This window comes from Balearica regulorum, chromosome 13, assembly GCF_011004875.1.
Source record: "Balearica regulorum gibbericeps isolate bBalReg1 chromosome 13, bBalReg1.pri, whole genome shotgun sequence".
In the NCBI taxonomy this organism is placed as follows: domain Eukaryota; kingdom Metazoa; phylum Chordata; class Aves; order Gruiformes; family Gruidae; genus Balearica; species Balearica regulorum.
The window spans coordinates 12008019-12022718 of record NC_046196.1 but is presented as its reverse complement, the minus strand read 5'-3'; the positions used below and the strand labels follow the sequence as shown (position 1 = coordinate 12022718).

General features: G+C 37.8%; 2 protein-coding genes across 4 annotated transcripts in view; one reads left to right on the top strand and one right to left on the bottom strand.

Moving 5' to 3' along the window:
• The window catches only part of LOC104630050 (E3 ubiquitin-protein ligase RNF182), a 29536-nt gene that overhangs the window by 9136 nt on the left and 5700 nt on the right, over positions 1 to 14700 (top strand). The window contains exon 2 of one of the 2 annotated variants that reach the window (XM_075765429.1): positions 1418 to 1643. In XM_075765429.1, coding sequence (XP_075621544.1) covers positions 1606 to 1643 — 38 coding nt within the window. In that variant the 5' untranslated portion in view covers positions 1418 to 1605. Of the gene's footprint in view, positions 1 to 1417; positions 1644 to 9915; positions 10026 to 14700 lie in introns of those variants that run through there. The other variant, XM_075765430.1, reaches the window with a different exon arrangement.
• The window catches only part of CEP89 (centrosomal protein 89), a 43348-nt gene continuing 31004 nt past the window's right edge, over positions 2357 to 14700 (bottom strand). For both annotated transcript variants that reach the window (XM_075765426.1, XM_075765427.1), the window contains exons 18-19: positions 9718 to 9887; positions 2357 to 3015 (exon numbers count right to left, since the gene is read on the bottom strand). In XM_075765426.1, coding sequence (XP_075621541.1) covers positions 2778 to 3015; positions 9718 to 9887 — 408 coding nt within the window. In that variant the 3' untranslated portion in view covers positions 2357 to 2777. The remainder of the gene's footprint in view (positions 3016 to 9717; positions 9888 to 14700) is intronic.

Genomic DNA, 14700 nt, shown 5'->3' with positions numbered 1-14700 from the left:
ACAAAGAGAAAATTGGTTTCTTTCCTGACTGTCAGACAGAACTGGAGAAGCACCTGTCTCATCATTAATTCTATTTGAACAATACTTGACACTCTTGCAAATGCATTTGCTTTTGTTAATCTGAAACAATTCCAGGATTTCACTGTCCAAGAATGCCAAATGGCTGATATGTAGATATGTATTTAAAATACCTTTAAATCAGATTTTTTTGATAATCCAAAAAAGCGTTCCTGAGCCACCAAAGGACTTTTTCATCCATGGGACATGTTTTCTCAGTTATCTTGCAAATGCGATAGAAACTGAGTATGGATAATCTCCTACGGATTTGATTAAATGTTAGCTTATTTAAAGGTTAATATGTTTTAATGATATGCAAATGAAAAAGCAAGGGTAGCACTTCTGAAGGTAGCACGTCACTGTCAAGGTGCTGTCCTTTGAACCATATATTGAAACCTACTGTACGAGAGCTGTGAGACCGGGAAGCAGGTGTGGCGCAAGTGTCATTCTAAGACATTCCTAGTTGACTTCAGTGGAAGAACAGTTAAGCCAATATTGAGAGAGTCTTTGAAAATCTCACTTCTATTTCTAAGAAATTACCAATATGATCGTTTCCTCCCTGTGAAGTTGTTCATTTTTACAAAATCTTGAAATGTATTCAAAAGGCCAATTAAAAACAGATGAGAAGAATATGTAAATCACATAGGCAGTTCCAAGGTGGTATCTGCATACTCAGAGATGCTTATCTTGAAAAATATGACATAAGATACTTTGTTTTCAAAACCTGCTTTCAAAAAGATGAAAAGCAATGTGGGTATAGCCACGTTTGCTTGATTTTTCTCTCAGCATTGTAAGCGTACATGCAGATTGGAGCTTGTATGGAAATTAGGGGAGGGTGTATGACTATATAGTCTCTGTAAGACTTCTCTGAACAGGTATTTCAGACCTTCCATTTCAAATTAGTTATTTCCAATTCAAGGAAGATGAGTCTCATGACTGGTTTAGCCACAGACCACTCCTCACCCTCCCCTCAAAAACCCAGCAAAAAAACCACTGCCAACTTCACTTACTAAGTTATTTAAGACTGTGCTTAAAGATTGTTTCTGGTGTTTTGGTGGTGGTTGTGAGTCACTGAGTCCTAAAACAATCAAGTTGAAAAAGCCAGGTGAACAAAAGAGTTGGAAGATGCACCTGTTGTTAAGTCTCTCGGAGGAGACCGTAAGCTGCAAGTGCTGGGTTTGTTGTCAAGAGTCCTCAGGTGGCACACTGGAGTTCTATCCTGGTGAGCTGGTGGGGTTGGTGCACTTGTTTTATTGTCAGCCAATGAAAAGTAACTAAAGTACGTATTAAAATCCCACTGATTCTAGGACTTGCATATATATTTATGGCTTGGCTGCCTTGGTGTTTTGTCTCTCAGCAGGGTGATACCCAACTGCACTACGATTCTGCGAGTGCTTTGAGAGTCTGTAGAGTCTTCAACGTTCCACTGTATTGCAGAAGCTGGTTTTAAAAACAGCACACACACACCCCACTGAAACAGTTGTGTGATAGGAGGTGCTCTCCTAAATAACCCTGTCCCGGTGAAATGTGGCCTTACCCTGAAGGAAAATGCCTCAGGAAACCAGGAAACTTTCTAGACGTGAACAGTATGTATTATTTTGGGTATTTGACTTTTTCTACTCTCTTTGTTAACTTTGATCAAAGCCAATGAGATTCTTCATTATTTCTAATGTTATACAACTGCTGTATCTACAGAGCTTTTGTATTGTTACAGTTTTCTGGGACCATTTAGGTTTTGTTATAGAAGTGAAGCAAAAGCAAAAAGCTGATCCAACAAGTTCTATGTAAATCTAAAATAAAGTCACTTCATACCCATAAATACTACTACAGCGTTGATGTGCAATATTGTGAAAAATCAGTAATTATGAAAGCTAAGACAAATAGGTGTTGTAATAACCTAACGGCTGGCACTGCTACAGAGAATGCTTCTGGGGGGAAAAAAAGGAGGCTTCTGAAGCTGCTGAATCTGAAGTGGGATGAAGATAACAGTCTAGAAGAGGGCTGCAACCTCTGCTGGCATCTCGTCCCCTTAGCAAAACTATGGTAGGAACTTGCTGATGCCTGGGCCCCTGTAAATCTACTTAGTGGACAGTTGCGCATTCAGGCACCACCTGTCATCATCAGAATGTTTCTGCCCTGTCTGCTTCACAGTCAAATTCTTCCTGTCCTTGAGGTGACAAGATTTTTGACAGACAATCTGGCACAAGGACATCTCAGGATGTCACAATGCTTCATCACCAGCAATGAGAACAGACAGTACATGGTTTTTTTCAACTTTGATCATACTCCGTCTATATTTGGTGATTTGGGGAGAATTTATTGATATTTGTCCTTTTAATTAAAACATATAAAATAGAGACATGATATCTACCATATTGGAGGCTATCTTACTGTATGCTTGTTTTGTGGCAAGGTGCTGGAACACCAAGCTTAGCAGTTGTTTATCTTGTTAACTGAATAGTTGATTTTTGTGTCAACTTAGAGCTGTACCACACTTTGCCTTAAGGAATAGCCTTTTTTTCAAAAACCTAAGTTATATTTTAAGTTAGACTTGCACTGTTGATGGTACAGCTGGAGAATACAGTTGTCATTTTGACACTAAAATATACAGTAATTTTGAAGAGGGTAAATGTTCTATTACATCTTGTGTTGTTGAAAAATTAAATTCAGGCACTGAGGTCTCCTCCTTGGATGAGATGCATAACACATCTTTACTTTTATCACTGAGATCCTTGTTGAATTTCATTTTTAGTCAGGGATGGAGGTTTCACATCACAATAGCTAAAATCATGTCCGTAAACTAGGTCCTTCTGAGAGATTTCATCCAATTGTGGCTCATGAACTGCGAGGGTGCTCCCCATGTTGTTCTTCCCCAGGGATTTATGTAAGAGTTCTCTCATTCTCCTGTTTTCTTTGGATGTGGATTCCCAAATGATTTCAAGTTCCCCTTCCACTTTCCTAGAAAAAAAAATGAAGAGAAATCCTAATTTTTAAAATCACTTTTCAGCAGTAGGTAATTACAGTATGTAGATAAGCAAATTATAAACTGCATGTACTCAGGTGCTTGAAATTATCTGATTGAATTCTGTTCCTAGTTGTTTGTTTGTTTAAGTCCACTAAATGTAATGCTAGAGAGGGTAAGATCAGAAAAAAAGATTTGGATCCACGTAATATGTTGGATTAAGTCCACATGAAAGAGCGGTGCATGTGAGATCCAAATATGGTGATTGCCACCGTGCACTGAATCAGGACCTGTTGTGAGCCTTCTGCATCTTGTGACAGGTATGTCCCTCCTGCCAGGTGCCAAGAATTCAGCGGCCCTCTGTGCGGAGCCTGAAATGTCTGATCAGAGCATCAGACCTTGTGTTAGCTAAAGCCTCGCTGCGGAGGTCAAATGAAGTGGTGCAACCTTTTTTTTTTTTTTTTTTTTTTTTTTTTGAGAGGAGGCAAAGATAATGAAGGACAGGCCTTAAGGCATTATAACCTTATGGCCCCATTTCTCTGACTGCCCAAGCACAAATGAATGCATTATTTAATGTTTTTCTCAAGAAAAAGGTTATTTTTCAAACATGGCAGCTAACATGATTTAATAATGCAGTGTATTCCAGGCATGGCCTTTTTATAAGTTATATTTGGTCAAGCTCAAGCTCTTGGGTCTCCTCTGACTCGCTTCTAGCAGGTGTCAAAAATAGAAAAAAATGGGGAAATGAAGATCACTTCAAGTGAAAAACAAAGCTGTTGCATGGAAAATGAGCACAAAAATCTTAATGCTACAGCCTTCTCTACCACAGTCACTCCAAGCCGCTACCAGAGGCACTCACTAGACCTTGCCTTTTATACAAATTCTCCTGAAGACCAGGCTCTAAAAATGAGAAACAAATCAATGCAAAATATAAATGCGTTGCAATTAAGTGCTGTCAGGCTATGTTTCTGGCAAAAGGTGTATACCAGAAAATAAGTAATCAGTACGTCTTATGGAGCCCTTTGTGATACTGAGAATGAAGTGGTAAAAAGCAGCCCAGCCATAGCATTAGCTCATATTGTGTTTCACCATATGGCTGGATATGGAGATGGAAGATGAAAAAAAACCTTTCTGAGAAGGCCCTGAGGTTATCCTCATATTGTTTGGAATGAACTTTGGTGATGGAGAGAATCATTAACCATTAAGAATGGAATTAAAGCAAAAGAAGGCAGGTAAAACAGTGCAGTTGCTACAAGTAGCCCAAGACTCTGCCCGAGAACAGGAGAAGCCATGTTTAATGAGTTGGACCTTTTCATTTCTGCCAAGTCTCTAAAAAGCTACTGAGAAGCAACCTCTCATTTTTGAAACACCAAAACTGTAGATGACTTTGTTCTCACAAAGTATATTTCTCCTTAGGCCAGCAGTAAGATTGTCTGACACTACCAGTTACTCAGTATATGCTTCAAATGGCTTTACAAATGTAATTACTGTTATCCTCAGCTTACATTTGGGGGATGTGAGAGACAGAGTAACATCACATGACTGAACTCCCCCAACAAGCCCTGCTGAGTTTCACACATGGGCTGACTCTAGCCCTTTGTATTGTCATCTCGGAACATCTTCAGCATCTTGTTTTGTTTTTTTAAATGAGCTTTTATATCTTGAAAGGGAGAAGCTCCTGTTCTCTGTTGCCACTTCTCTCCAACTGGAGTCCTCCTGCAGTGCGCACAGCACTCAAGTTCTACTGCTAATACACAAGAGCTTAATCTCGTTTACTCTTATTGTAGTGCAGAACATTCTCCAGGCTTTAGTTCATCTGCTAATTTCTAAAACTAAGACTTTTTTAAAGATTGTTTCATTTGTAATGCTTGTATGAGCTTGAGACAGAGAAAATTTGAAGTAAGAAGATGAAGCTAACGATCACTGAGTTCTGAATTGTTTAATGCTGTCAGCACAATTGACAAATGGGATGCTCATTTTCAGTCCATACGTTCAGTTCAATGGCAACTGCATCAATTTTAGAAAAAATAGTTCAAAGAGATTAGTTTTAGAAGTATCCACTTCTAAAAATTAAAATTAAAGGTTAAAAGTACTTCAGTAGCAAGGGAACAGATGCCTTTAGAGGTAGTGGTGTATCTGAACTCTTCTTGGAGGATTAATTTTTAAACAGAGCCGAGATGCAGAATCTGAAAGTGCTTGCTGTCTTTGCTTTGGAATGAGCAGTCAAAGCTGCTTGTTGTCAAGGAAGTACCCTGCAGATGGCTGGCTCTGTACCCAGTGTGCTACAGTCACAGGTAAGTTTTTTCAGTGCAGCAGAACATGCTGCTTCTGTAGTTCAGCTAGTTTTGGGTGAGCATCCAGGGAGTAGCAGTTACAACTGTAGTTAGACAATGATTTTTTTTTTGTCTCTGTAGTTTTTTTGCTTTAAAATTCTGACCCAATCAAAATCTAAAAATACATTCAGCAGACTGGGTTGAGGAGGGGGTTTCTTTATTCTTGCAAGTCACAACCTCCCTGCCCTTTCAGGAGCTTGGATTACACAGCAGCTTGGTTACCACAGCTGCCGATGGTCTGTACCTTTTTCTCAACGTCAAATTTTCCTTGCTCCTACTTCACTGGGCAATGGCCCTCACTACCCTTCTCTAACATTTTTCTGGGTCTCACCAGAAATTCCCTGGAGCTCTGCAAAACATTACTGTCCTTGACCGTGACTACTCTGACGTTTCCCTGTACAGATCGCAGCCTGATAGGTAACCCTCGTTATCCCACGATACCCACAGCAGCCGGCTCACCTCTTCAACCACGAGTCTTTGTCACTTGGCATTTCAAACTAGATATGGACTCAGTAGTAAATGTGTCCTGTTTCCAGATGTCTTTAGGCAAAAAGTGTTAAATTTCTCACAGATGTAGTTAAATAAGTAAAAATAAAAATTCTATTCAACCCCTAATCTAGCCAAAACATAAAGTTTTATATCTCACTGAGAATACGCAAAATGCTAATGTTGTACTGATGTTTGAGGATGAAAAGCTTAACAGAAGGACATCTGAAAAGAGACTCTGCCCCCACTGAACTAAATTCATTCAGCCTTAATCTCTGAAAATCATATTTGGGCTGCTGGCTCAAGAATTAATTTCTATGTATCCTGTAATAGTTTGTTGATCTTTGTGATAAGGACTATTTAAATAATTTTTATCATGGTTACAATTTTACGTGTAACCTTACAGGTAAGAGCTCCTCTCCCTTGCCTGTGCATGGCTGCAAAGCTTTTTTAGTGCTGACCTTCTTCTGAGGATGGGCTCAGGCAGTTTCCTTACTAAGGCTTTCAAACCTGCAGGTAACATCCAAAGTACAGCAGCTGCAACTATCTTGAAGTACTGTTCCTCTGCAGAAGACTTACGAAATAACTTTATGAGTTTTTTATGTCACAATGTAATTGTCCTGTGGCATGAGACTTAAGGCATTTACAAACCTGGTTTTCTACCCTAGAACCATGTTAACAACTTTGTTTATATGTGAAACATGCAATATGTTTCATTTAAGGAAAGGTATGTGATAATGATGACTCACAAGATTACTCTGTATAAACAATAAAAATGTCATTATGATTATCAGCTGCCTGAACAGAAATGATTTCTCATCAGTTGCTTTAGGTGAAAGGTTGCTGTAAATTTCCAGTATTCTTCAACAAAGGTTGTAATTACTGAGAAGGCTCTACAGAGCAACTTCTAGGAAGGTAAAAATTGCATATCTCTAGATGCTTTAAAAGCTTTTATTTATCAAAACAACACATATCTATTGGCATTTCGTTTTGAAAACCAAGTGGAAAAATTCTGTTTCCTTGGATGCAATGGCTAAGTAGAGCAACCCCTGATTTCTGTCATCAGGTGAAAGATGGTGCAGGAGGGAAGAAAATTTCAAAGAGAAGTCACCTTTGTTATATTTTACAAAGCCCACATTAGTTTGGATGTAGACTTGTTAGAAACAAAACAGTGAGAGAAGAAACAGAAGTGAGGAAGCACATGTTTGTCTGGACATTTGCAGAACTGCAATACTCATTACATTTGAACGTGCTGCAATCTGCAGTAACTCTACCTCTGGGCACATTGGTGCTGTGCAATGTGCCATGGGAAGAGGGTCCGGACATGCTATCGGTCAGGTTTGCTGTAGTCCTGTGCAGATTTGTAAGGTCGGGCTGTTTTATCTTTGATGCATTGTCTCGCTGTTTCCAGACCTGAAGTGGTGGTATCTTCCCTTGTTTTACAATAGCAATGGTAAACTTTTATGATAAAGAATTTCACAGCAGTAGCTAAGTCAGACTTGGTATGATTTCCCAACTCCACTATTATAAAACTAAATGCAAGAGCAAAAGCAATTATATGAAAAGATTTGCTGCCTTCACCTATTTACAGTGCTTTTGATTAGACTGACTGGTCAGTGCCTTTAAAATAACTTCATCTGGTTTACGGACTTTCTGAAGATAAACTGTAACTTGAACAAAATACAAAATCAGCTATCCAAATAGTCAGCATACCTTCAGCTACATTTTAAATTAAACTTGCTTTCCTGATTAAAATGTGGCATGGTACTTTGATTTTGATTACTTCAACAATATCCACTATATTAATCTAATATACAACGTATTTATTGTATGTGCTTACCTTAATGTTTATACAGGTATTTTCAATTGAAACATTATCAGCTACAGACAGTTTTCTGGACTATAGATTTACTCCATCAACAGAGCTAGTGGAAGTAAATGTAAATATTTGGTGCTGCCCTGGCACCAGTGACTTTGGTTGCCAAGCTACAGATGACTAGCAACATCTAAACTAAAAATAACTTCCCCTTCCTTACTCCTGTGACTGTGTGGAAGGAAGGGCGAAAGAAAACAATAAGCCTTATAAAACCAGAAATACACAAAGCTGACCAAAATATATGTTAAATTTCTGGCAGGATATGTGTAACAGGGTGCATACATATTTGGATTACCTTGGGAAACTATATTACCATAATGCTTGAGAAGAATAAAGGAACACGAGGAAACTAGTTTATATGAACAGTATCAGCCCTGATGTTGGTTTTATTGATTTTGTTTTATAAGAATAAAAATATATTCTTTCTTACACAGGTATAGAATTCAGCTGACTTCTTAGTGACACTTCATTTTTTAACCTAGATTTTTTTTTAATCTAGTTATCAAAGGAAAATAGCAGATGATAGGATGAACCAAAATACAACTTGAAAGATGAACAATTATTTTTTTTACTTTCAGAGTTGTGTTCATTATATTATACTCTAATAAACACTCTTAAGGCTTAACTACCAGGCAGTTACCAATTACACTGTTCATTAATGTTGGAGACATTTGTGAGGTTCATCTTGTGCTTGTTTCCGTAAACCATTTTTCTTAATCATCATATTGTTAAATGGACAACTATGTGGTAGTTCCAGGTGCAGATCTTGCTTCCTAACAGTTAGTTGCAAATATTAATTTTAGGTGCTTACTGAAGGAAAAATGAGTCAATTCAGACTGAAGAGGAAAAAAATCATTTAGCATAACTTCTGTACGGAAAGTGTAATTAATTATTTGACACAGCTGTGTTACATCATCTCATTTACCTACTTTGGGGCTAGAAAAGTCAATTTTGAATGATCCACATTATAGGACTTTGAACTATGCTCTATCCTACATTGGGAAAAAATCCTCTTTATTTAACTAGCTGTTCTCTACTATAAAAAAATGGTAATGTGAGCCCAGAAGTATGAAAGGCATCTAATTAGTTAAAAATCCTAAATAACTATTTCCAGAATGCAGAATACTCAAAATACTGTTTCTCATGCCAATTTTAGATTAGTGGGATGTTCACTGTACAATTCCCAGCTGCTCACACCTGTTTAATGCACTGTACAAAGTAATTGAGAAGAACTGCTGATATAATGTTGATGATACCAAGCCCTGTTGTCTTTAAATCTATTATTTCACAATGGCAGAGATGACTTGCAAAATGACTGCTTAATTACCTCTCTTTACTTGTAAAAAGTTTTTCCTGTATGCTGATAAGGTGACTGTGCTATGAAGCTTTCCGTTACCAGAAGGGAAAAATACCTTTAAAGAACTTTGACTGTCAGTGTTGAAATATCCTTTTAATATAATCTTGTATAAATCTGTTAAATTATCTTTTCATCTTTTTATTCTGCATGTAACCAATCTATGTCACTTATTAACAGAACAGTAAGGTAGATTCAAAAGGAAACCCATCGTATGCATACTCATTAGATTCTTTTAATTTGCTACTAGTCTGAAAACTCGAGGGTTGTGGAGGGGAAAGTATTCAGCCTTTAGTAGAAAATGCTATTAAATAATTGACATATATCTTGACAATTTATAGACACTCTCCCCAAAATCATCAAATACTAGGCTCAGATTGATATTCTTCTTAAGAATAAGTCTTAATTAAGAACAGTATTAGTCATCCAGAATAAATCCCTCCTTCAAAAGGTCTTTCCTGGAGCTGGGAATTAAGAGCAGCATTTCAGCATTTTCAGTAGAGCTAAAACAGGAGTGAGAAAAGATGCCTGGAACATACCATGTGGGGCTCTGATGAAAAGCAGGAGCTTGCGGCTGTGTGCAGCTGCCTCCCCCACCCCTTCTACCCGTCAGATCTCCCTGGATTGTTTCTGCCTGTGACTGCCTTACCTTTTCTGCTGCAGCACTTCATCAAGGGTTTCCTGTTTGTCTTGCAGCAGATGCTGGAGGTGCTTCATTTCTTGCTGGTACTGAGCAGCCTTCCCGGCAAATTCTTTCTCCTGCTCAGTCATCTTGAGACTGAGATCTCCGAGCTTCCCAGCTGCTTTCTTTTTATATACCTGTCAGGGTTAAAGACAACAGGAAAAATGTGATTATAGGAGAAATAAGGTCAACTCTCTGCCAACAAAAGAAATAGCTAGAGATACTAATTTACAGTTTAATCTTTACATCACTGCTGCTTTGCTTATATATCTCAGGTAGGTTGCATTGTTGGGTTTTTATCTATTTGTTAATTTGAAGGCATTACACTTGTATTTTGTTCTGCATGTCAAACCAGTGTGCACAGTGAATACCATACCTGTATGTTTGTGAGAAAAGAATTAGCTGCAAAAAATCGGTTTTCCAAGATGCAAAGCTACGCTTTATAGCACATGTTGCTTACCACTTGTGCAAGTCATAATTATCAATGCATACCATGAAAAAGTGTGTGTGCTCTGTTAGTTGTTTAATCTTAGTACTAAGAGGAAGAAAAGAATGGCTTCATGTTTTAAAATACCTTGCTGCCTCACGTTATAGTTAATTCAGTAAAGCACAAGTGATTTTTTTGCTTATTGGCAATAATCACAAGCAATTGTATTGGTCTAACCTCAAAAATAAGAAATCTTTTATTGTATAGTGATTCTGCTTTCTGAAATAACTTCCCCATTAAATTACATCAGCACCCAAGGAATTGAAAAATATGGCTTGTGTATTGTTACACATTTCTACGTGCTGCTGCTCTCGACATAAACAACAGGTAATATCAAATATTAGCTTTTTTGTTGTGATTACAAACAGAATGCTGAAACTGTTATTTTATCTGCAGAATGTGATGTTTGATATAGGCTATAGGACAGAGTTTTGGGATGGAAGTACCTCCTTTAATAAAACTGCAAACTATTCAGTGAAGCTTTGAAAATACTGCTATTCAGGTCTTGCTAATACACAGTTTTATCTAAGGTGTTAATCACAAAGGTTTTATCTTTATCTGAATTGGAGCAGGAAGTTTGAATATGCTTTTTGGAGGAAGAAAAAAGGCATTTTTAGGTATGTGCTGCAAGCTATATAATCCTTTACAAAAACTGTTTCCTTTTAGCTCTTGTCAAATGTGTCATTTTGGAGTTTTGTTTTCTGAGGATAATAGGATAGTGATAAATAATAGTATATAAATAAATAGTATGTAAATAATTGTAATGCTAGGGGAGGATACTGGTACACGTACATGTTCCTTCTGAGCAGAGGGTTGCTTAGAGCTAATCTAGAGGAAGTGCAGAGCAGAGGAAAACAGCTGAACTTTTACCTCTGTCAGCAAATGCCTCCTCTAGCTCTGGACCTGGAACCTGAAGTGCTCTCTTTAGGGCAGGTTTCTATAGTGCAGAGAACTAAAGAGAACCTCCTCTCTCTTTTAACACGCACAAGGCTGATAAAGAAAGCAGCTGATAGTATCGGTGAAATCCATTTTTTTTACCTAGTGGTCGCTGATCATCCAGCTACTGGGAGGTGTGTTGTAAGCTGCACTCTGCCTGAGAGGGTTCAAAGCCTGTGGCTCCTACGTATCCCACAGCTGCCTCTGTTGGCTTGGCATGCCTGCTCTTCATTTGCCAACTGAAGCTGTGTCACATGCAGAATGGTTGCAAAATCAATGGTGCACAAAGGGCAAAAGAGCACCATTTTCTGACCTACTGATTAGGGCATGAAAGTAGATACGAGGGATACATAGTTCTGATCTTGCTCCTGTGACCGATTAAGTCTATTTAACGTGCATAAGCGATCTCAGCAGAACTTGAGCAGGATTGGTGAAGAGTGCCTAGACTGCTCCATACTCCCCTGTGGGAGCCAGGCTGGGGCAGTTCTGGGCATGCTGACACATGTGAGCTGCTGGCACTTTCAGATCCTTCACAGCAGGCTACTACCTTTGAATTGTTGAAGACAACCTCCTTTTAATTTTCTCTGATGTGAAACAGGTAGCGGTAAACAGACTGGTGGAGATGGTAATTTTCAGGAAGAGGTGATAACACACAGCTGGAAGGGGTAATGTTTTCCTCTGCAGCTGCAAAGGGTCATCTGCCCAAGGTCATGGCGTCACAGGTATATAGTAAGCACCCAAGATGAGGAATGCTCATGGATGCAGCAGCTGGTACTGAAGAGGACATAACTTACACCCTTCTAAAGTAGTTTCAGGAAGTTATACTCCTCGGCACCATAACTCTTTTACACCTCCTGTACTGAATTACAAACTGGAAGTTGGAGAATTCTGGGTAGAGCCAACAAAACATTATTTCTACAAATGCAGGCCACTGGCCATGCGATACATGTAATGATCTGGTACAAAGATCCTTGTTGAGGCAACAAAGCTATTTTCTGTCAATCATGTATAGTTTTTCTCCTATTCTTTATCAGTAAAAATTAGTATCGTCCTTTTCAAAAGAGATCAAAGTGCCATCTGAAGAAAACTGCCTCACTGTTGCTACAAAAAGTGTTATAATTCTGATCCTGACAGAATAGCCCTGTAATGGGAACCCTGACGTAATTTTACTGGGTGCTATGGAACATTGCCAATGGTCTCCCATGGCAACTAAAACCTTCTAAAATACATCAATTAAGATCACAGCCAATTATCTTCAGGGCTGTGTAAAAAGTCCTGTATTGGGGGGGAGGGGGAGGAAGTCCCTTTTTATTAGTAGAAAAGGACAATGTTTATACCTATAATCTTCCCAGTAAAATTGGATGTGAGAGATGAAAAGTGACAGCCTATATATTGAGAAGTTTTGTCTTTTGTCAGACAGTATTATGGTGTTAATAGAAAAAAAAAATTCCTCACAAACACTAGATTTCAGGTCTATTAAGGGTTTGTTTCTGTTTCTTAAACCTCTATTAAGTTTCTGTGAAAAGGAGTGGGCAAAATATAGAAACTTTTAAACTCAAAAGCCAATAAAATGAAGAGAATGTTCGGCTGTAGTTGTGATATTACGTGCCACAGTAAATAAGCTTCTTTATTCGCAGATTGATACTGGCACATAGATGAAGGGTAAATAGTTGGGAAATCAACTAAAAAGGGAAAAGCTGTTTATGCTAGAGAAACTTTAAAACTATGTGTCCAAAGGTATGAGAGAGTTGTGTGTGTACATGACCTGCTTTATCTAATAGTAGATTTTTTTTTGTCAAACCGAACTGACTTTGTATTTTAGAGACATAAGATGCAACTGACACAAGAAAAGGAAATTGAAATTTCTATTGCTTGAGTCGTACTTTGTTCATAAGCACCATGAACATAAACCACTTTGCCAACTAATCCAATATTGTGAAATAAATTTAAAGCTGGAATTATCTTAAAAATTAATAGCTCGCTAGAGAAATCACTTTGTACAGAATACTTCCTTATTCTTACCTTACTCTGTTCTTTAACCTATTCTTTTCTTATTCTATTTCTTTAGCCTATTTCTATTTTCATTCTCTTCTCCTACCCTAAAGAGGGATATGATGAAGTGTTCTATTCCCATCTAGAACAGAACTTGCATAAGTGTTCTATTCCCATCTAGAACAAAGCCTCGAGTTTACTTGTTTAATCTTCCTCCTGGTTTTTGAACTTGTAAGGTTGAACTTGTCAAATTTTAAAGATCTCCACACCAGGAAGGCTAGAAACTTCTTTTTAAGAAATTGGGAATCTTCCTGATAAAGGCAAGCTTTTGAGAGCTGAGGGAAGATTTGGCAATGCTGAATTTCCATTTTCTCAGCGACACAGCCACTTTATGAAACAGAGCACTGCTACAATAGTAGGACAGATGAACAAGACAAATATTGGGCTGTAGCATCAAGGCAACATTTAGAAAATATTTGCTCTTGTTACATGGTGGGTTTATCTTAAAAGGTTCAAAAGACTTACCCTAAAGTTTTAAAAGGTACTTAAATGTGCTAATGCTAAATGCTTACTTTTAATTCCACTGCTTTGTAACATGCCACTACTCTCCTGTCAGAGATTTTTCTAGCCGCTGCCTCCTCTGCAAGCTCTAATAGCAAAGTAACTTGCTAAACTTTCTGATATATGCAGTTTCTTCTACCTCAAAGAGGTACAAGTAGATCTCAGATCTGGTAGGTTAATATTTTGGAGGAAAAAAACCCCCAACAAACCCACATTAAAAATACATAAATTTAGTGATCAGCTGTCATATACGATCTCTTATTTTAGAGATTATCCCATCAATAGCAGCAATGGAATCAAATTTCTGTAGTTGTTATTGTACAACTGAAGGGTTGTTAAAAAAACAAACAAACCAACCCCCCAAACCAAAACACCTCAACCAAACATGAAAACCTCCTAATTCCATTCCTGTTAGGAATCGTAATTATGCAAAACTTTTTAGTTTGTTGCTGTGGCAAATTTGAGGCTTTGATCTAACTCATCACTTTGGTATCTACTTAGTAATTTGGAAATTTCTACCTACAATGTTAAGGTGATTCTAGTTTTTCTGCAAACTATTTTGGCTACCAAGTGTACTTTACAGGAGCTTTAGTGTGGTCGTTTGTTCTTACTCAGAAATTGTCAATCTAAATTTATTATTTGGCTTGGAAACTCTCAAAAATAGTCTAGCATAAACCTAGCACTATTATTAAAAAAAAAAAAAATCTTTGAGCTCATAAAACTGCTGTCTGTGCTTAAAAAAAATTCCTTTAGGATCTTTACCTGCGAGTGGTGGTTCTTTTTGGAAGGTTTAAGGAACCAACACACAAAACTTAAAAAACTAAAATAATAATCCTTGAAGAATAGCATACAGGGGGAAAAAGTATATAAGCTTTTTTTCAGGGCTCATGCCTTTGCTCAATTCTGGAAATAGGGGAATTCTTAACCCTTCTAAGACTTTTAACTTTTTGCAGTTTTGGACCTTTGTTAACTTG